Raw genomic sequence first — 20,640 nt, 5'->3', positions numbered from 1 at the left:
GAATAACAAACCACGTAGCAAACGTCTTTTATTCGCCAAACCATTTCGTTGTTGTATGGTATACAAATATCTAGTCCGAATTATTCGAAGAGAATTGAGTGATCTTTCTCCAATTTGCAATCTTTGGCACAACCGCAAAATCCCATCAACGCATCAAGGCAGCAGACATGGCATCGCTGAAGAAAGTGAGCACCCTCGGGAAGCGCAAGAAGTCCATTGATGGTACGATGCCGTCGCCCTTGCAGGATGTCTATCAATGCGTATCTCATATCGATGCGTAGCGGAAGACGTAAAGAAAATTGAGGACAAGGATCTTTTTGACCCCAAGAGCGTGTACGTGTCGCTGACGTCGCACGCAGAGACGTTCGGGGTGGAACCTGTTCGCGTCAAGGTCGGTTTATTGCATATTGGGGCGTGGTCTGAGTTATGACTTCGTAGTGGGGCCGTGCGATCCCCGACATTCGAGGACCGATTATTGGGACGAACCGCCACGACAAGTACCGCAACGCCATCGGCGCTCATGGCGGGTCGTATTGCGTCTACCGCGGCTTGGCGGTTGCTTCTGGGGCGCTGGACAAGGTACATATTGGCCGCATGTGAACATGCGTGACCCTCGTGACTTAGACTTCGAATCCCGATTTGTCCAAGACGACCCCCGCCGCCAAGATTGGACCCTTCCCAGCGTGGGGGGACCCGGAAAAGGTAACGAGAGGATGACGACGACGGCTCGCTCGTGTTTTTAAGCCCATGTGAACTGTAGATTGTGACGATTGATCCATTTGGACATTGTGTGCTGGAAGCGTTTCCCGAGCATTTTGAAAAAGGATACGACATCCGTCCTACGATTGCAGGTACATACATACACCCTTGAAATGGGGACGAGGAAGCTAAGGTCCTTGGTAGTCACGAAAGCGCACATGGACATGCAAGAGATCCACGAAGCGGTGCGCGTGGGTCGGCTCAAGCCAGACGGAAAGATCTTGAAGGACACGAATCAACTGGTGATCACCAAGGCCGCGATCGACCCTGTGTGGTACCTTCCGGGCATCGCCAAGCGCTTCCACACGACCGAGTCAAACTTGCGCCAGCAAATCTTTCAGGAAACTAACGGCATGTACCCCGAACTGGTCACTCGCAACGACCTCAAGATCTTCCTTCCCCCCATCGGCGGGTAAAAACCAACCTGATTCGGACCTTTGTTTTCAATCCATTCATTTTGTCTGTAATGCTCGGATGAGTATGTGGAGATCTTGTTACCCTCTAGATATATATAGGTTGACGATTTACATCTTTGGCGACTTGGCGGCAATCACAGACCCGACCAAGCAGTTGGCCGTGCGCGTCCACGACGAGTGCAACGGGTCGGATGTGTTTGGGTCGGACATTTGCACGTGTCGCCCGTACCTCACCCATGCGATCGAGGTGTGCGTCGAGACGGCGCAGCAAGGCGGGTACGTCGTCGTCGTCCCCCGACAAGCTAGCTGCTATATGGCTGACTATGTGTGCATATGAGGGTAGGGCTGGCGTGATTGTGTATTTTCGCAAGGAAGGGCGGGCGCTGGGCGAAGTGACCAAGTACTTGGTGTACAACCTGCGCAAGCGTCAAGAAGGGGGCGATTCAGCCGCCGAGTACTTCAACTGCACGCAGGCGGTGGCGGGCATCCAGGACGTGCGTTTCCAAGCGTTGATGCCGGACGCGCTGCACTGGCTCGGGATCACGCGCATCGACAAGTTTGTGTCGATGAGCGACATGAAGTACGACGCTATCGTCAACAGTGGTATTGAAATTGTGGACCGCGTGCCCATCCCAGAGGACCTCGTGCCCCAAGACGCGCAGGTGGAGATCACGGCCAAAGTGTTTGCCGGGTACAACGGCGGCTCGGTGTTCAAGAAGCTCGACAAGGACGCGCTCAAGCAAGTCAAGGGCCGCGGCAACGACGAATACGAGGACGACGATGACAATGGCGCGGCTCAGTAGTTTAATCCCACGAATACAAGTCGATATATAAACCAGTTTGCACTTGACCAAGCAGTGGTGCATCCAGGCAACAACTCGAGGCCCAAGGGTGCTGTAGGTTGTGGCTCGGACGTGGTGGGAATACTTTGTGACACTGTTTGCTTGTTATCATGTCGTTTGAGCTTGCATACTCGGCAGTCGCTGAAATTTGGACTAGTATACACATTTCAAATAAACAAAGATGATCGATGATTGGTTGAAATTTCATACTAGTTTTATTGGAAATAGTATACTGTACGTACAGTTAAAAACTACTTCAAGCAAGTTTTATTGGAAATAGTATACTGTACGTACAGTTACATACTACTTCAAGTAGTATTCTGGTACACAGTAATACTGTGTACCAGAATACTACACAGTAATACTGTGTACCAGTATTATATGTAACTGTACGTACTGTGTACCAGTAGTGGGAAGAAAGTCACATCGTTGAAATGTCCACGTTGAAGCACTTTATTGTGTTGGAATACAACTGGCATTGACAATGCGATCGAAAGCGTTTTTGATTCAACGTGACTAGGGTATGTACATATTCGTTGCTCGAACGTCGTTTTCTAGACGTTGATGGCATCGACGCTGTCGACGAGCAGCAGCGTCTGGTACTTTTCCAGCAGCGGGTCCACGCACTCGGCGACGAATTCGTCCACTTGCTGGGGCGACCGGCCGACAAACAGCTTGGGGTCGAGCAGTTGGTCCATGGTCGCGTGCACGGCGGCGAAACGGTCGTCGGCGGCAATGCGTTCGAGGAGGTCGTTGGCCGCGCCTTCTTCCTTGACGCGGCGGCCCGCGGCCATCGAGTGTTCGCGGATGGCTTCGTGGAGGTCCTGACGGTCCCCGCCGGCCTTGACGCACGCCATGAGCACGTTTTCGGTCGCCATGAAGGGCAGTTCCGCGCGGATGTGCGCAGCGATCACGTTGGGCCATACTTGGAGGCCGTCGCTGACGTTGGCAATCAAGTTCAAGATCACGTCGGTGGCCAAGAACGCTTCGGGCAGGACAATGCGGCTAGATTATCACATCAAACACACGAGGATGAAAAACACGTGTGAAACACAAAACAAAACGGGTCTTACCGGTTGGCCGAGTCGTCCAGCGTGCGCTCAAACCATTGCGACGCGTGGGTGTGGCCGCCGTTGTCGGTCAGCGACATGACGTAGCGAGCCAAACTGCACACGCGTTCCGAACGCATGGGGTTGCGCTTGTACGCCATGGCCGAGGACCCGATCTAGGCCAAGCAGCATTAATTAGCCTATTCAAATGGAAGGCAAGTAGTCGCACCTGGTTCTTCTCGAACGGCTCTTCAATCTCTTTCATGTTGGCCAAGAGCCGAATGTCGCCAGCCATCTTGTACGACGATTGGGCGATGCCACTGAGGATGCTCAGCACGAAGAAGTCGATTTTGCGCGTGTACGTTTGACCCGACACGGGGATCACGTGTTCAAAGCCGAGTTGGTCAGCCACCTTGCGGTTCAGTTGCTTCACCTTGTCGTGGTCGCCATTGAAGAGCTCGAGGAAGCTGGCTTGGGTGCCGGTGGTGCCCTTCACGCCACGCAGCGGCAGCGATTGGATTTGAGCTTCCAACCGGTCGTGGTCCAAGAGGAAGTCTTGGATCCACAGCGTGGCGCGCTTACCGACAGTCACAAGCTGCGCGGGCTGGAAGTGGGTGAACCCCATGGTTGGCATGTCCTTGTACTCGACCGCGAATTCGCGCAACGTCTTGATGACCTTGAGCAATTTGCGCTGGACCAGCTCGAGCCCTTGCTTGATCTGGATGATGTCCGCGTTGTCCCCGACGTAGCAAGACGTCGCGCCCAAGTGGATGATCGGCATGGCAACCGGGGCCGCCTTGCCGAACGCATGCACGTGCGCCATCACATCGTGACGGAACTTCTTCTCCATCTCGTCAGCGTACGCGTAGTCGATGTCGTAGATGGCCTTTTCCATCGCACGCAATTGCTCGTCCGTGATGGCGATGCCAAGCTCTTGCTCGGCGCGGGCAAGGGCCAGCCACAGCTTGCGCCACGTGGAGAACTTGGTGTGGGGCGACCACACCAAGCTCATTTCCTTGGTGGCGTAGCGGCTCACCAACGGATGCTCGTAGCGGGTCTTGTCGTCGGTCATGATGATGGGAGAATTGAAATGTGTCCATGGAAAGAGCGCTCGGATTTGCATCACTCCGGATAATCTACGCAGGTATTGGTGTTTCGAGTTCCTTTTATCCGTATGATGTGGCGACCTGCATCTATCCACCCATAACCTTAAGCCAATCAAACACTTTCCATTTTCAAAATTACACCAATCAAGTCAAGATTCCCCATTGTACCGGTACTTACAAGGGCACAACTTCAGCCAAGCGTATCAGCGGCTTCATTCGACTACGAAATGGTGAAGATATTTGTTCAACGAATCGAATTAAAGTAAGTTGTGTGCTGGGATGATTGTTGAAGGGGCACTAAGGGTTGCCGGCTAATTACTGAATAATATTTGTTCAGAATAAATTTGTCAAAAACGTATTATGACCAATCATCGACTGCCATAAATGTACCGTATACTAGTTAGTGTACGTACAGAAAGGATCACATGTTTCATCAACAGGGACATTCCTCTCATGACTGGCGGAATATGGTGGCCTCGAAAGGCCGATAGCCGTGGCTCCTTTACTCGTTTGGAAGATGATTCTTGTACGAATGGGGTGCTTGGTGTAGTAGGTAGGTTGTGTATTGGGAGTGTAATGTGACCAAGAACTCTAGCGTTAAAATTCCCGTAAGCCAATACCACACTACAATTCAAACACTTTAACTTTGCTACGTAAATGGTAAATCAGCATCATGGCCGAGGGGCGTTGGGACGGATCCGAGTGCAAACAGAGCTCGACCAAGTCGCGCAGGGCTGGCGGAGCCGTGGGCGACAGCGCCGGTCGGAGGTTGTCGTGCACGATGCTCTGCATCTTTTGTCGGGCATTATCCCCTGTCTCATCTCTGGATTTGTCCGACAATATTGTGGACCGCTGCGATATGGTGGTGGGTGCATACGGGTACGCAAGGGTGTCTAGCTCCGTGAGGACGACTCCGAAGGCGTACACGTCCGAGGCGGGGGTTGTGGGCTGCCCAGAGAGCACTTCGGGCGCGACCCATTCCCATTTGGACGACACGGCTCCAAACGACGCTGGCAGCGGGTACGGCTGCACGGCAAACGCACTCAATTTCGCAACCTCGTCGCAGTTTAGCAACACATTGGATGACGTGAGCGCGGCGTGCACCAGCGGGACTTCGAGCGTGTGCAGGTACACCATGGCTTTGGCCACGTCCATGGCAACGTTGAGCTTGGTACGTTTCCAGCTCCACTCGCCCTCCACACGACTTGATGACGCCGCCGTAGTCATCTTGGCCTGGGTGTCGAGGTTCTCGCGAAGGCTGCCGCGGTCCATAAACTCTGTGACGAGGCACAGATGTTCGAGCATATCCCAGCCGACGCCCACGACGCTCGTGATATTTGGGTGGTCCAGCGTCACCATGAGTCGCACGGACGACGCAAAGTGTACAATGCCCTTTTTGCACCGATACGAAGGCGCCAGCTGCTTGATGGCAACTACATCTCGATCGACGTGGCCGAGCCATACGTCATACAGCGGCGACGTGGACGTAGCCAGATGGCGCTCAAACACTAGAGACACGTAGTCCAGTCGTTTGAAGCTGATCGCTGGGTCCACTTGGAACGACTTGAGCACTGGCGCCGTCGCGCACAGCCGGTCGTTGGACTGGTCCATGTCCGTCGTGGACATCCCTTTCGAGCTAGACACGTGCGAGTGGCAGCTTTTGTTGCTGCCGATCGACGTGGCGGTCGTCCCTGTGGGTGGAGAAGCCCGTTTATTAGCCTTACGACGGTAGAAACAGAACAACGCAAGCAGCATCACCAGCACGAGGGCCCCGCCGCCGCCACCTGCCAGACCCAGGACCAACGAGTTGCCATCATATTGGACTGGTGTAGTGGAGGGAGAGATGACGGGGGATGGCGGGGTGGATGTGGACAGTGGGGTTGGAGGCAGCGTGGTCGCTTGACTGAGTTCGGTCAGCCACGCTTGCATTTTCATGGACGGTGCGATAGCGCATGTGGATGACAGGAGAGGGGTGTAGTTGATGCACGGAACGGTCGAAGCGAGGACCGACGTGGTGGCGCACAAGTCGGCGACGGGCTGGATGTGGATGGAGTATGGAATCGAAGTGGCCAACGGATCGTTCTTCAGCAGGGTCACGTCCGGAGGCAACGGGTAATTGTCGACGGTGTAGCCCCAGTACACGCTGGTTTTGGTGCTGCCGACGCGGGAGCTGACGGCGGAGGTGTTGATGGCGCACTTGGCCAACGACGGGGAGAACGCCGAGCACGCTTTGTTGATCCACTTGCTGTACCCACAATATGAGTATACCGTGTCGCATGCGACAGCCTTGTCAGATACTTGGATGGAATCCATCGTGACTGTCGCGCTACTTCCCGATGGACACAGCGCCAGCACACGAGTATACTCGGCCTCACTGCCATAGCGAACGTACCCCAGCGACCATAGCACTGCGTTCTTGGCAGTTCTAGGCAAGGCATCCCACTTGAGGTTGGCGCCCGCCAAAAGCGCCACGACGTCTCCAGGGATCGGACTGACGACAGGTAGCGGCACTTGCTTGAGTCTCTCTGGGTTTTGATCCTTCTCCACGTTATAGAAGGATGTCACGACGTCCATGCTTTCAGTGGATGCGCAGGCTACAGTAGTGTGGCCTTACGGATTGAACGATTGATTACAATAATCCGGTTCAATAATCTCGTTATCCGTACCAAAACGGTACGGATAACGAGATTATTGAACCGGATTATTGTCTTACTTATCATCATCTTTCCCTGAAATATTGTGATTTCTGATCAAATTTTATTTTATCATCATCAAATTTTATTATATGGTCACCACTATTTAAATGAAACAATTTACTTTTTTCCATCGCCAACTTGACATCATATCATCATCTTTCCCTGAAATATTGTGATTTCTGATCAAATTTTATTATATGGTCACCACTACAGTATTTAAATGAAACAATTTACTTTTTTACACCGCCAACTTGACATCATATCACATCTTTCCCTGAAATATTGTGATTTCTGATCAAATTTTATTATATGGTCAATACTACAGTAGTATTTAAATGAAACAATTTACTCAGTACTACTCTTTTACATCGCCAACTTGACGTCTACGATGTCGCGAACACCTTGCAGCAGCAATTGCCGAACCATCTTGGTCTTGTCCTTCGGACCAATGCCAAGATCATTCTGAATCTCGCAGACCCGCTGGGATCCGTCGCTGTGCGTGACCAGCACGCGACGACACGTGCTGTTTTCACACCATCCTTCGCCCCCACTCATGTGCCACGCATTCCTCACGATGAGTTCGAACTCGTCGTCGTTTTCTATGCCAGCGCCGAGGTCGCGGTAGTAGTTGAGAAACTCATGCCACGTCACAACGCCGTTGGTGTCGGATTGGCTTTCAAACACGGCGAGGAACTGCCTGAGAACGTCCACAGGTTTGAGGCGGCCAGAGAGAATGTCGGGGTGGTGTGACGTGTCAAATCGAGAAGCGATCTCGTCCACGGTGACGGTGCCATCTTTGGATTCGTCCAGCAGATGAAATGCTTGTCGCACGAGGAGAATGCGACGCTTTCCCATGCCTCCCTAGATACGAAAGCAATGCATTAGAACATGATAACAAGGCTGGGAACAGTTTTAGAGATCTTTGGTACCCGAAGGCCTCGAAGCAGTTCGTGAATTGTGATACGACCGTTGCCATCGCGGTCAAAATGGCAAAATACTTTGTCTAATTCGGTGGTTTCGATCTCGTTGGCCTGCACACCCAGTTCCAGGAGACCGTTGTAGAATTCCTAGCGCTTCAATGTGAGCTTCCTAGAGCGTCGGCGCGTGTCGAACCTCTTTGTCGAGGGTACGGTCGCCGTTTTGGTCCATTCGACGTAAGATCACGGTGAGGGTTCGAATGCCATTTTTACCGCCATTTTCAAGGATCAATGCTTTCACCTGCACTTGGCATGAGATCATACACGCCGGGGGAATGATGAGAATGTATGTACTCGTTCCACAACGGATTTGACGTGGCTTGATGGCTTGGACACGCCGTTCGTGCCAAAGATAACACTGGCGAACTCGACGTAGGACAACGTGCCATTGAGGTCTTCGTCGTACCGATCAAACAGCCCCTCCAGCTCTGCTTGCACGCCCACAAAATTGAGTCTTAGCATGGCCGACGTGAACTCGTGGTAGTCGATCACGCCGGATCCGTCCGTGTCAAAGTACCGGAAGTGTTTCTCCAAGAGTTTGGCTTGCGTGGCTTCATCTCTGTACCCAGACTTGGTCTCGAAGATGCTACGTAGCTTGTCCTGAATCGCATCCACTTTCGCCTCCATGTCGCTCAGCCACCACCGTCGTGGTAGATCTTCTCGACGCTAATCCTTCCAAAAGTCATGACTTTCGCACTTTTGAAACCGTCCGTTTATCCGGAGTGTTCCATTTTGTTGTCTTGAACATTTGACAAGAATATGGCCGCCCGCCACTTAGACTGCTATGTGGTGATCTATGGGTACCGTAATGGTGAGATAGTGCATAGCGCTACGACAATATGTACTTCGCTCACGGGAGAACCAAACGAATGCACACTACAGTCTTAATGCAGCGCAAATGGCGACAAATCAACATGGCATTGCGAAATGATGGGAAAATGAGCTTGTACTTCACGAGGCTGCTACGAGCTACTGGGCGGCACTCCCCCATTCGAAGCCTCGTCTTCATTGTGAATGTCCTTGAGTAATTGCTTGATACTGTCGTTCTGGAACGACGACGGGTTTCGTGTGGTCAGCGTCACGTCTTTTAGGTTCACTTCGGCCTTGGATTGCGCCCACTGCATGACAAAATACCCGCACACGATGGGCGTGGTAAAGTAGACAGCCGTCATCACCGCCTTTCCTTTGGGACCTAACGGGATGCGCGTGCTGTGGATGCGCTTCTTTAGCCGCTCATGGGCATCGACAAAGTCTCGGAACACACCCATGCGGCCAATTGGTGGCGCTCGATGTGTTTTCACATGTGAAATAGATAACTCATCTATTTATTGTAAATAGTTGAAATACCATAAGATTCAATGGAATTTCCCTGATTTTACTCGTTCTTACGAATTTGGGATGTGGTCAACCCTGGGAGGAAAGTCACCTTCACGTCCTCTAACACCAACAGCAGCAGCAGCAGTAGAATCAATAACGAACAGTCCACCACTATGTACCTCAGCACACCTCGGGGATAATTGGAATGCTTCGAAATGTGCCAAGTGGCTTACAACAGTAGTATGTGACAGTGTCGGACGTGCAGTTCAGTTGTGTGGTCATTTCTGGTGCTTCGTGGCTGGACGTCGGTCGAAACAGTGTATTCTGGTGGTTGATGAGATTTTCCATCCAAATGTTCCAAACCAACCAGCACATACCGGGTATGCAATTGCCTACGTAGCGCAATGGACAGGCATGAAACCAAGGGTGGTCAGGCCATTGCTGCGGCGTTCACGCCCCCGCCACCCTTCGAGTCGGTCGCAAGACACGGCCTGCCAATCACAAAACACATGAGAAAAAGACAATTCACAGCAGTTGCGTTGCACCCAAAACTGCAGAAACGAGATCTGATTGGTTAAATCAACAATTTTAGAGAAATTTCATTGGATACAATGGTCCTTCTTCAGGGAGAGAAATTCGGTTGATTCGAATTGTCAGCAGTTTTTCAGGGCACGTTGAGGTGAGATTTCCAAGCTACAGGCATCGTCATTCTCCCATTGACCTCATGACAGATACACGGTCTGCCACTACTGAGGTACTATCGTCGTTGCCGCCGTCGAAAGATGAGATCGACACCGTCGTGGCCACGCTCTCGACGCGTGGAAACTGGTCGACAAAGGAATTGCTCTCGGACCGCACTTTCATGGATGGGTTTACCATGAACCGCAATTCGATCCGACAATCCTTAAGTATGGCAGCCAAGTGGCGCAACGTCGGGTACAATCCCTTCCATCCAGATGCAGACGGGTTCACAGCCCTTCACCGCGCCGCTAGCAAGGGCGATGACGCGCTAGTAAAAGCGCTACTGTCAACCTACGAAGGTGACGTCCTAGACTTCGCCTCTACCGCGACATCCAAGCAAGGTCAGACGGCACTGCACCTTGCATGCAAGGGCGGCCACCACACCACCGCCAACGTTCTCCTCACGGCAGGCAAATCTCTGTTATCTTGCGTCGACCGTCACGGCAACACACCGCTCCATTTCGCTGCAACGTCGTCGGCTCCCCAAGCGTTAGCCCTTCTTGAATGGCTCATCTCCTACGTTCCCCTTGACTACCTCTCCAAGCCCAACAACCATGGCCTGAGTCCCGTCGCTGCCCACGTCGCCGTGACCACGAACGACTCGGCCTCCGTGCTTCGCCTCTTCCTCGAGCGCGACATCGACCCGAACACCGTCGTCCGCGGCGAAAACACGTTGCTACATGTGTGCGTGGACCGCAAGTTGTTCAACATGGCAGGATGTCTTGTAGAATTCGGCGCCGCTCTCAACCTCCCCGACACCCGCGGCATCCTCGTCACGGACTTGTTGCCCGACCGCGACTTGGCCGCGGTGGTCAAGTACGCCTCCCAGCCCCAGGAATGGGTCAGCCTCATCCGAAAGAAGTGCATGTCGTGCACGTCCAAGTTCCATCTCTTTCGTCGCCGCCACCATTGCCGCCTGTGCGGTCGAGTGCTTTGCGGCGCCTGCACCAAGTACAAGCGGTCGCTCAACGACGCAGTGGCCGCCAAGGTGCGCGTGTGCCACGTGTGTGTGACAGTGACGCGGAGCCAGAAGGCTAAGTCGGGCAGCATGACGGATGTCACAACCGAAAGCGACGACGTATCCATTGCCATGATGGTGTAATCGTTTCGTCGAGTAGGATATTTATAATCCGTTGAATTAACTTATTGCGTCTTTTCTTTACAGTAATAATGTTGGCACCGTTCCAACTTTAGTGACTTCAAGTTCGATTTTTAGGGACGAGCGATAGTGATGGTCAATGGGTTGTCCTTGGATCCATAGATCCATCAACAAACGAGATCTTTAAACGTTGTCACACATAAACCACAATGTATGTTGTTTGTTGTTGAAACGATTACATGCGCTAATATATTCCATCATCCTGTCCAACGATTACGCTTGGAAATCGCCATGGGTCGGCAGCATCATGGGGCCGCCGTCCTTCATGCTCTTGAAGTAATAGTACAAAAAGTCGCCCATCATCAGCATGTGTCCGATCTGGACAAAGATCACCGTGTAGCCGACGTGGTGCCTACTCTACCTTGTTAGCCAATGAATAGACACCACGATAGCAACGTACCCAGCGTTCTTCTCACCAAGCTCGTGGTACGAAAAGAGCCAAAACCAGAGGTGGAGAAAGCTGCCAAAGGCCAGCGCGTACACCCAGTGCGAGATGCACGTCTCGACCGCGCCACCGCCCTGATTCGAAAACGTCAAAGTGCACACATTCCCATGTTCCAATGGAAGAACCAACACATGTGACAATACATACCCGCTTTTGAAACATAAACAGTTGCGGCAAAATCGCAATCGCTTCAATGTACAACGCAATGGTCCACGAGACGTCGGCAAGCCAGTTCATGTTTAGATTGGGGTGGATCAGCTACAAGGGACACAGATCAGAGGAACGTGATGGTGTTCCAACGATAACGGCCAAGATGGGACCATTTCTTACCATGCCAAGAAGAATGGAAGGCACCAAAATGTACACGATGCCAAACTCGCTGGGCACGTGCAAGTGCCCAAATGTGTCGAATTTGAAGTCGTACGACCCGCGAAACTGCACCGTCACGAGGAAAATCACGGCCAGGGTCAGCCCCAGCCCCACAAACTCGATAAACGTGTACAGCCAGTCACCGCTTCGGTCGTATGGAAGGTATCCTTGATACCGCGTGATGGAGCACAGCCGGAACAAGAACACAAACCCGTACAACTGCAGCGTCTTAAGCGACAATCCCGACACCGATTTCTGCGTCAGCGACTTGAAGATCAAGATGCCAAACCCAAACGCACGCACAAACGCTCCAAACGTCTACGCCATTCTAGTGAGCGCGCACGTTGCAAAGGGCCGGGACGTACCATGAGGAAAGAAAAATCGCCGTCGCTGAAGAAGTGGTAGCTAAACAGCACGAAAGCGAAGAGACCTGTCCAGGCAGAGATGTTTCCTTTGTGGCGAGCCAAGGCCCCCCTACATGCACATGACACATGAGTGACGTCATGTTGTTCGGCGTAGATCTTCCTACGAAATTGCCGGCTTGCCCTTGACCATGTTCATGGTGTTGCCGATCTGACTAGGGCGAATGCAAAAATGCAAAATGGGAGCCCCAAATTCGAAGCTCGCGTCCGGATAAATGTATCCGGACTAGGCGCTGCTACGTGGCGAGGGAATATTAAAAACGGCCAGTATTTAAAAACGAATACTGTTTCGTCCACCTTGTCTTACTCGAATGTTGTATTGGTTCAATGCCAAAGTATTTAATTTCATCACCGACATCACAACTGCAATGTCAATCTAACAGTAAATAAACGGGGTTTCTAATAAACTCGACTGTTTTTCGGTCACTGGCAGTCGCAGTGCATCTTAGCTAACGTGTTAATCCAATCTAACGTTAGTGACTTTGTTGGGACTACATTAACAGCAAAACCACTTTCTTCCCTGAAGAATCTGATGGCGCGGCAATTTTGCCACCGTTCTTTTGTTCGTAAACGAGGTTGGTCTCGCTCGGCTATAATTCGAGCCTGCTATCCAAGGAGAATCCCTTTGACACGTTGAGCATTCTAGTTCTATGCCCATCACATCATCTGATGTAACTTACTTGTGAAGTACTACACTAGTATATACTGTATCGTTTTGTAAAGCCACTCCGCGAGATACGGCTGCCGGCGATGCAGTCAGGCCTCATGATTTATGAAAAAAGATATTTTCGAGCTATATAACGTTAGCGAAGGATTATTTCCAAGCTGAGGCACATTCCAAGCGTACTTAATGGTAATGAAACAAGTGTTTTCCTTGAAACCCAAAACTCCGAATACCTTAAATAGTATCCCTTCAAATACTGTACTGTACCAATTAGGTACTACGGGTTAGGCTGATTGGCGGGAGGTTGCGATAGCTAACCACTGGCGATGTGCATACCCCCGGAGAATGAACATTAAATGTATCCATCGTGATTTAGGGATTAATGGGATACAGGACTATGGGTTATCGGGGTTCCGAGGTTTCTCGGCTACTGTAAGGGGGAAAATTGTGTTGGAACGTACAAACATACGGAGCAAAGCAACGCTCGAAAATTCTTCAAACTAACCTGACATATATATGCCCTTTTAAGTACGCTCGGAAATGGTCCAAAGTTGCCCGAAAATGCTCCATTCTGAGGCCTGGCTGGAGATAATTCATCGTTTGCTCGAAAATAATGCGTAACGTTACCCATTATTTATACCCACTGTAAGGCAAACGGTCGCGTCGTTCTACACCTCACTGCCAGCGTGATTTTGGTCCCAGGTTGGGAATTGAGGTTGCCCGAGACGTCGAATGTACGGCCAATGAAGGCTTCGAACCCCCTTAGGTCAGTTCGTGGACGGGTGCAAACCTTGTCTTGAGGGTGCACGCGGGACTTCAGAGTTGGTGGAGTTGCTCTGAACTATACCCAAGCAAAGCCCCACAACAGCACTGTTCACAACACAGTCCATGACATCAAGGAAGTTACCAGTACTGGTGGTGTGGATGGGACGACAACGGACGTTGATTATGGCCCGGCACTGGGCGAACGTCAAATGCGTGACATTATTGTGTTTTGATTTCCCGTTCGAACTTTCAACACATTGAACCGTACCGGGCATGCGCGCAGGAAACAAATTGACCGTCTTGCAACCTGCTAGTCATAGTGGAGCCCAGACTTCACGATGTTCCTCACTTGCCGGCTACCAACTGTATGTAGCCTATGTACAGTACATCCGCGAGTGTGCAAAGCCAAAGTGAACCAGGACTGTTGAAAATCGAGGGACCCCCCCGAGGAAGAAGCGATATCGTAATCCAGGCGACAATCCATGTTGTATGCTAATCACTGCGGTCATTGGGTGCAATTTGCTACTATTAATAGTACTGTACAGTACAAAATTGCGAGGCATTCAACTCACGTTGGCCAGCTACGGTAATACAGTGTAGCTGAGTGCCACATCATTTGACCCAGACTGGCCCACGAAACCAATCGAACGAAGATGTGGACGAAAACAGACGTCCCACTATGTCCCTTGCTCGACTACACGACACCCAGCCCTAGGATGACGTCATATTTCATGCGAAACGATGCGATCGTGGCGTATGAAAGGTAAATCCACAATCAAAGGTTGCCAAACAATCACGCTGCACCCCTCACTTGACCCCCAAGCACCACACACAATGGAGCTCTAGGAGAACTGTTGCAGCATGAAAAGCACAGATAGTCACACAAGAGGGTGGTCGATTGACTGAAATGGTGATATAGTACCTTAAGTCATTGCATCATTGCAGCATAACGGAAAAGTGTAGCCAGCCTTCGAACTGGTTGAGATCGCCAGAGTCCGGTAGGGCAAAACACCATGTCGCCTAACGAGCAGCTAGATGTCATCATACTGTAAGAGTCACTCTAGCATAACTTACACCAAGCCAAGCCAAGCCATGCGTACAATGTTGGCGTTGGATGCAAACTGTTCAAATACCTGAAGTGATTGATTGACAAACGATCCTTACAGTACGTTATCGTACATATTCATGGCCGATGTGTTTCCAAAGCATGAGGGGCAAGTTGTGCGAGTGTCGTCAGCAATTTAGCAGACTGTGGAAATCCTGGAGAAGTTTGCGTTTGCGCAATCGCAGGAGCGTGGCGCTCGGTGGTGCTGCAGTGCGGTACTCCCTCTGATTCGACAGTACCGCAGACAACGCGGTGTGACGCGCCCTCGTATGCTGTCAAACTTGAAGCACGGGTGATGAAAGGCGGCGACCTTGATGCATTTGGCCCTTGCATGTGAGGGCTATTCCGCAAACATTGTTCTCGTCCCATGTTTGCGAAACGTTATAGACGACCGAACAAGATCTTGCATACGTGGCACATCTTCTTGTGGATATCTATGGGCCATCAACAAGTGGGTTTAGAAAGTGGGGGGCTCGGTAAAAACAAGCCATTATTCCCGTGGATTGGGGGCTGCACTAGGCTACCGTACTGTACTTACTGTACTATATATCGGTATAGCAAAACTCCCTGAGCCATGCCTCTTGCTCCGTGCTGCACGTACGTGCCCGGCAGACACGATAGAGTTTGCGAGATTGTAAAGGCACCCGTCGTCTGTGACGTCGACAGCCCAATTGAAATGACTGGAGGCACCCCATGGCAACATTCGACGGAAGTGTGGGACGTTGATGGGCTGTTTTCAAGGTACGGGTCCCCAAATTTAAATACCACTCCTTCTTGTTGTATTTGTAGTTTGTATTGAAAATACATTGGCTATAATATGATTGGGGTCCTACAAAATGACGAGCGTAGGGGGACCCATAAATCCCATCAGCCCCACCCACCTGGTAATTTGGTCGATACACGTTCAACTTGGTTCCGCCAATCACGTGGCGGTAAATATAACGGTCGGAACGCGCATGTAATAATTCCGTCGACGTCGCAGCAGGTTCATCGAAAGACGACTTCCATTTTGCAATTGCAACCCCACTGCTCTAATCATGGTACGATTCCCCGCGCTTGGATCCGTCCAAGATACCCAATGCGACGCTCATGTGTGTGCTAGGCCCCTGCCAAAAACTCCACCAATGGCTTCGACATCATGCGCACCCCCAGCCTGAACAAGGTACCCACCCAACCTCGTCGTCGAGGCAGTGCTTAACAGTTGGCGTGGTAGGGACTCGAGTTTAGCCCCGAGCAACGCACCAACCAAAAACTTCGCGGGCTGTTGCCTGCGGCCGTGTGGACGCCGGAACAGCATTTGGAACATGCCATGATTCAGTTGCGCAGCAAAGTGACGCCGCTGGAAAAGTACATCTTCATGCAAAGCATGCAAGTACGTAGGAATGCTGTTTTGGAGCTCGGGTCTCTCACTTTTCTCTGCCTAACGTTAGGACAACAACGAAGACTTGTACTACCGCATGCTCGTCAACTACACGCATGAACTGATGCCGATTGTGTACACGCCCACCGTCGGCCAAGTATCGAAACCCCTCGTGTCGTCCTCATCAGGGCTAAATTGTGGGGTTGGCTAGGCGTGCCAAGAATTCAGCCACATTTACCGCCAAACGCCGCGCGGGCTGTACATTTCCATCAATGACTTGGGCCGCGTGAGCGAACTCTTGGACAACTGGCCGGAGCACGACATCCGTGCCATTGTGTTTACCGACGGCGAGCGCATTTTGGGGCTGGGCGATCTCGGCATTAACGGCATGGGCATTCCCGTGGGCAAGTTGGCCCTGTACACGGCGTGCGCTGGCGTGCACCCCAAGTACTGCCTGCCCGTGACCCTCGACGTGGGCACCAACACGCAGTCGATCTTGGACGATCCGTTCTACATGGGCTTGAAACAGAAACGCGACCGGACGGAAAAATACGACCAGCTCGTCGATGAATTTATGCACGCTGCCAAGGCCAAGTACGGTCCCCAAGTGTTGCTCCAAGTACGTGTGATGTGGTTTTCGCCTTGGTTTACATGTTGTGCTGTTGATGGTTGGATGAATATATTGTGGTATATTCGGTACAGATTTCCAGACCCCGTCGAATCGAATCTCGCCGATCCAATTTTGATTGGCTCTTACCAAAATAGACAAATATATTCTACCAATCACAACTCGAGCGTGATTCAGTATTGATATTCGACAAACCACGCGAATTTTGGACATTTATAGCGAATATTTCACAATCTTTGTTTCTAGTTTGAAGACTTTGGCAACACGAATGCGTTCCGGCTGCTCCACCGATATCAAAACACGCACTGCACGTTCAACGACGACATCCAGGGCACGGCGTGCGTTGTCCTAGGGGGCCTGTACGCGGCGGAAAAGCTGACAAACAAGCCCCTGGCCGAGCACACGTTTGTATTTTTGGGCGCGGGGGAAGCCGGCACGGGGATTGCCGACTTGATTGCGATGGCGATTGCCAAGGAGAGCAACTCGTCGTTGGAAGTGGCCCGCCGTCGCATCTACTTGGTCGACTCGAAGGGCTTGGTGACCAAGGACCGATTGGACTCTCTCCAACACCACAAACTGCTGTACGCACACGACGAAGAGCCCGCCGCGAACCTCCTGGAAACCATCCACCGCATCAAGCCGTCCGTGCTCGTAGGCGTGTCGACGATCGCGCATTCCTTTTCGCAACAAGTGTGCGAATTCATGGCCGCTACGAACGAACGACCGGTGATCTTTGCCCTGAGCAACCCTACGAGCAAGGCCGAATGCACGGCCGAAGAAGCGTACACGTTTACGAACGGCCAGTGTGTGTTTGCCAGCGGGTCGCCCTTTGACCCTGTGACACTGCACGGCCAAACGTACGTGCCTGGGCAAGGCAACAACGCATATGTGTTTCCTGGCATTGGCCTCGGCGTGGTCGCGGCGGGGCTCACCCGCGTGGACGACAACATTATGCTCATTGCCGCGCAAACGTTGGCGGACAAGGTGACGGACGCCGACCTGGCCACGGGCAGCGTGTACCCGCCGCTGTCTTCGATTCGCCAAGTGTCGGTCGAGATTGCCGCCGCCGTGGCGGAATACGTACGTGATGTATGGTTTGGAAGAGGTCGATTGATGTTTGTGTGTAGGGATTCAAACAAGGGTATGCCACCGTGGAGGCCCCGGCGTCGTGGGTCGACCACTGTAAAGCTGTCATGTACAACCCCTAAGGGTATATATATATATATACTCCCAGGAAATAATATACTACTACAGAGTTATCATCACCTGTTGGGGGTCGTCGTGCCCTTTACTCATATATCACACAGCGAACGTTAATGTTAACGACTACTACTACTGGTACAACAGTAGTAGTACTAACTACTACATGTAGTAAGAACTTGCACGAGCAATTTGCAAAGCACACACGATGGTTCGAATGTTTTGTAAGTTAAGCTTAGCCCCAAACGATTCCACCATTAAGCAGGCACTACATCACCTTTGAGTTTGCACACCTTGAAACCAACAACACCAAGCAGAATCGAATACCGTATAGTGTATATGCATTGCGACGGATTAATCTATTGCGACTCCTGTAATACTACGTAGTACATGTATTAATAACTGATAATTTTCTTGTAATAACTGATATTTACTTGTGAACATGAACATGTCGAATATACTTCAAATTTGTATGACGCAATGGATTAACAAAATTTTGAGAAAGAGTGTCGGTTGGTTATGAAATACAGTATCACCTGTCGCAATACATATACACAATACGGTATGTCTTTATCGATTCAAGAACCACCTGAGCCAATCAAATCACGTCATGTCGAATTTCTGCCAATCCAAACGTTTGACCCCTGGCACATTGGGCAAAACCACATACATCCTACTGTACTACTCGTTGTATAGTATAGTGTGTACAAGCTTAAACAGGATCAAATCGATTCGACTGCTTTTTTTTGAGAAATGACTCAAGTGTCCAAATATTTGGGCGAAATGCACAAAATCGATTGATGAATATGTATGTATGCTGACGATCGTGTATTATTATTGTCTGATTGATACACGAACATGGCGAGAGTTCGTTCGACTACTACCAGTTCAATACCCAACGACATTTCAAACCACTTTGCTTGTACAAGTTACGGCAGCAACCGTGTCACAAGTTCCCTTTGGGCGTCCGTGAGCTTGGTGGGGAACCGGATGTGGTGCGTGACGTAGAGGTCCCCGTGCTGCGACGGCACGTGGTGGTGGGGCATGCCTTCCTCTGCGATACGGCGCACTTGAAATGGTTTGGTCACGCCGGCATGGGCCACCTCGACTTTGTGGCCATCCAAGTGGGCCAGCGTCGACGAAAAGCCCAGCAGCGCGTCTTGCAGTGAAATTTGCACTTGCGCATGCAAATCGTCCCCCGCCCGGCTGCAAACCCACTCAATATAAACGCTACTAGAAGACAAACGGCAAAGTACCGGAACACGCGGTGGGGCTGCTGCGCGAGGCGCATGATGATGTCGCCAGGTAAGACTCCTGGATGCTGCTCGCCATGGCGTTCAAATACAATCTCGTGATTCGAAGGCATCCCGCGCTCGATCACCCCCGTGATGGTTTTCATCTCTTCAACCACCTACGACCCCCCATCATTGTATGTGACTGCCAAACTTGTACATGGATATGATATATTGGTTATGATATATATATCATATTCAATTAAGACACATGCGAAATGCAAAGTCGCGTACCTTGTGGCCATGGCAATGTGGACATTTGGACTTGAACGTTTTGCCCCGCCCGCCACATTTGGGACATTGCTGTTGCATCTGCACCGTAAATCCTATGTACACATTTCGGTCAAGTCGAATACAAGACTATACACTAGTAGTTCGAAAATTATATATATAATATATATATATAGAGAGATGTACCTGGACCCATTTGCTGGTTGACGAGTACCACGCCCTGGCCGCCACATGTTTTGCATGGCTTGGTCTATACACATTGCATCGATGTATTTGATATTGGTTCGTACGCAATAGATATGGGGGGACGTGTGATGGAGCATAGAAAGATACCACTCCATCCTTAGCCCCCGTGCCTTTGCATTTGCGACAAATGACATTTCGTTTAAAGGTCACGCTCTTTTCCCCGCCGTTGTACAGTTCTTCCAACGTCACTTGGACTTCGACTGCAGCATCTGGGCCGCGTTGACGGCCCCCGCCGCCTCCAAAGAATTGGTCTACCACGATCGTCAGAACAAGAATGATGGAGATAGGATGTTCTTGTGCCTACCAAATGGACTGGACGGTCGGTTGCCTTGATTTTGATGGCGTTGCAGCCCTTCTTCGCCCTCGAAATCGTAAATGTCCTTGAGCTCGGGGTTGGTCAAGATCTCATACGCCCGCGAGATACTTTGGAACTTGGCTTCAGCATCGCTATTGCCCTTGTTCTTGTCCGGGTGGTATTGGAGACTCAGCTTTCGATACGCTTTCTTGATGTCGCCCTCGGATGCGTCCATGCCGACGCCCAAGACTGCATGATCCGTGTTAGCGCAGCATACATGTCAAGAGCAGAGATTACCATCGTAGTAGTCCTCATGGTGGTGGTGATGGTGGTCATGAGCCTGGGACAGCGACCCAAGCGCCAGAAGGGCCACAAAGTACAAGCAATGCCGCAACCGCATTATGGTTGATCAGCCGCACAATTAATGCAAAGTTGGCCAGTTTCAATCGACGAAGATATCCGGATGATAATGACCAATTCGGATATCCGAACGCTTGATTGGCGTAAATTAAATTAATATCCGGAAACTAAGGCGACACGTGGAGCAGTGACATTT

General features: G+C 51.1%; 9 protein-coding genes across 12 annotated transcripts; 3 read left to right on the top strand and 6 right to left on the bottom strand.

The window, feature by feature from the left end:
- Window positions 1–115: 115 nt before the first annotated feature.
- On the top strand, window positions 116–2,013 carry H257_03104 (hypothetical protein). Its single transcript, XM_009827055.1, has 8 exons — window positions 116–222; window positions 282–391; window positions 439–579; window positions 625–702; window positions 761–851; window positions 904–1,171; window positions 1,275–1,451; window positions 1,519–2,013. Exons 1-8 carry the CDS (start codon window positions 168–170, stop codon window positions 1,976–1,978), a joined length of 1,380 nt encoding a protein of 459 aa, XP_009825357.1. The 5' UTR covers window positions 116–167; the 3' UTR covers window positions 1,979–2,013.
- A 432-nt stretch (window positions 2,014–2,445) lies between these two features.
- On the bottom strand, window positions 2,446–4,151 carry H257_03103 (adenylosuccinate lyase). Its single transcript, XM_009827054.1, has 3 exons — window positions 3,296–4,151; window positions 3,091–3,242; window positions 2,446–3,022 (listed from the first exon to the last, which is right to left on the bottom strand). Exons 1-3 carry the CDS (start codon window positions 4,136–4,138, stop codon window positions 2,572–2,574), a joined length of 1,446 nt encoding a protein of 481 aa, XP_009825356.1. The 5' UTR covers window positions 4,139–4,151; the 3' UTR covers window positions 2,446–2,571.
- Window positions 4,152–4,751: 600 nt separating this feature from the next.
- H257_03102 (TKL protein kinase) lies at window positions 4,752–6,780 on the bottom strand. The gene has a single exon (XM_009827053.1). It carries the CDS (start codon window positions 6,744–6,746, stop codon window positions 4,797–4,799), a length of 1,950 nt encoding a protein of 649 aa, XP_009825355.1. The 5' UTR covers window positions 6,747–6,780; the 3' UTR covers window positions 4,752–4,796.
- A 366-nt stretch (window positions 6,781–7,146) lies between these two features.
- Window positions 7,147–8,517, bottom strand: H257_03101. Of its 2 annotated transcripts, XM_009827051.1 has the most exons (4): window positions 8,140–8,517; window positions 7,982–8,086; window positions 7,798–7,935; window positions 7,147–7,729 (listed from the first exon to the last, which is right to left on the bottom strand). In XM_009827051.1, the coding sequence occupies exons 1-4, from the start codon at window positions 8,470–8,472 to the stop codon at window positions 7,232–7,234; spliced, it is 1,074 nt and encodes a 357-aa protein (XP_009825353.1). In that variant the 5' UTR covers window positions 8,473–8,517; the 3' UTR covers window positions 7,147–7,231. The 2 variants fall into 2 exon arrangements, with proteins under 2 accessions (XP_009825353.1, XP_009825354.1); XM_009827052.1 differs by having other exon boundaries at window positions 7,982–8,517.
- A 150-nt stretch (window positions 8,518–8,667) lies between these two features.
- H257_03100 (hypothetical protein) lies at window positions 8,668–9,376 on the bottom strand. The gene is made up of 3 exons (XM_009827050.1): window positions 9,342–9,376; window positions 9,235–9,282; window positions 8,668–9,166 (listed from the first exon to the last, which is right to left on the bottom strand). Exon 3 carries the CDS (start codon window positions 9,111–9,113, stop codon window positions 8,808–8,810), a length of 306 nt encoding a protein of 101 aa, XP_009825352.1. The 5' UTR covers window positions 9,114–9,166; window positions 9,235–9,282; window positions 9,342–9,376; the 3' UTR covers window positions 8,668–8,807.
- A 459-nt stretch (window positions 9,377–9,835) lies between these two features.
- On the top strand, window positions 9,836–11,207 carry H257_03099 (hypothetical protein). The gene has a single exon (XM_009827049.1). It carries the CDS (start codon window positions 9,887–9,889, stop codon window positions 11,003–11,005), a length of 1,119 nt encoding a protein of 372 aa, XP_009825351.1. The 5' UTR covers window positions 9,836–9,886; the 3' UTR covers window positions 11,006–11,207.
- On the bottom strand, window positions 11,193–12,469 carry H257_03098. Of its 2 annotated transcripts, XM_009827047.1 has the most exons (6): window positions 12,406–12,469; window positions 12,242–12,350; window positions 11,838–12,194; window positions 11,655–11,765; window positions 11,463–11,581; window positions 11,193–11,414 (listed from the first exon to the last, which is right to left on the bottom strand). In XM_009827047.1, exons 1-6 carry the CDS (start codon window positions 12,435–12,437, stop codon window positions 11,276–11,278), a joined length of 867 nt encoding a protein of 288 aa, XP_009825349.1. In that variant the 5' UTR covers window positions 12,438–12,469; the 3' UTR covers window positions 11,193–11,275. The 2 variants fall into 2 exon arrangements, with proteins under 2 accessions (XP_009825349.1, XP_009825350.1); XM_009827048.1 differs by having other exon boundaries at window positions 11,463–11,765.
- Window positions 12,470–15,780: 3,311 nt separating this feature from the next.
- Window positions 15,781–18,087, top strand: H257_03097 (hypothetical protein). The gene is made up of 7 exons (XM_009827046.1): window positions 15,781–15,872; window positions 15,935–15,994; window positions 16,046–16,204; window positions 16,263–16,349; window positions 16,404–16,811; window positions 17,067–17,900; window positions 17,948–18,087. Exons 1-7 carry the CDS (start codon window positions 15,870–15,872, stop codon window positions 18,026–18,028), a joined length of 1,632 nt encoding a protein of 543 aa, XP_009825348.1. The 5' UTR covers window positions 15,781–15,869; the 3' UTR covers window positions 18,029–18,087.
- A 730-nt stretch (window positions 18,088–18,817) lies between these two features.
- On the bottom strand, window positions 18,818–20,508 carry H257_03096. 2 transcript variants are annotated; one of them, XM_009827044.1, is made up of 7 exons: window positions 20,382–20,508; window positions 20,094–20,333; window positions 19,877–20,040; window positions 19,730–19,793; window positions 19,547–19,638; window positions 19,277–19,431; window positions 18,818–19,226 (listed from the first exon to the last, which is right to left on the bottom strand). In XM_009827044.1, the coding sequence occupies exons 1-7, from the start codon at window positions 20,482–20,484 to the stop codon at window positions 18,950–18,952; spliced, it is 1,095 nt and encodes a 364-aa protein (XP_009825346.1). In that variant the 5' UTR covers window positions 20,485–20,508; the 3' UTR covers window positions 18,818–18,949. The 2 variants fall into 2 exon arrangements, with proteins under 2 accessions (XP_009825346.1, XP_009825347.1); XM_009827045.1 differs by having other exon boundaries at window positions 18,818–19,431.
- Window positions 20,509–20,640: the final 132 nt, after the last annotated feature.

This window comes from Aphanomyces astaci (assembly GCF_000520075.1).
Source record: "Aphanomyces astaci strain APO3 unplaced genomic scaffold supercont1.5, whole genome shotgun sequence".
Taxonomy (NCBI): domain Eukaryota; phylum Oomycota; class Saprolegniomycetes; order Saprolegniales; family Verrucalvaceae; genus Aphanomyces; species Aphanomyces astaci.
Note: the sequence above shows the minus strand (reverse complement) of the source record. Positions and strands in the feature narration are given on the sequence as shown.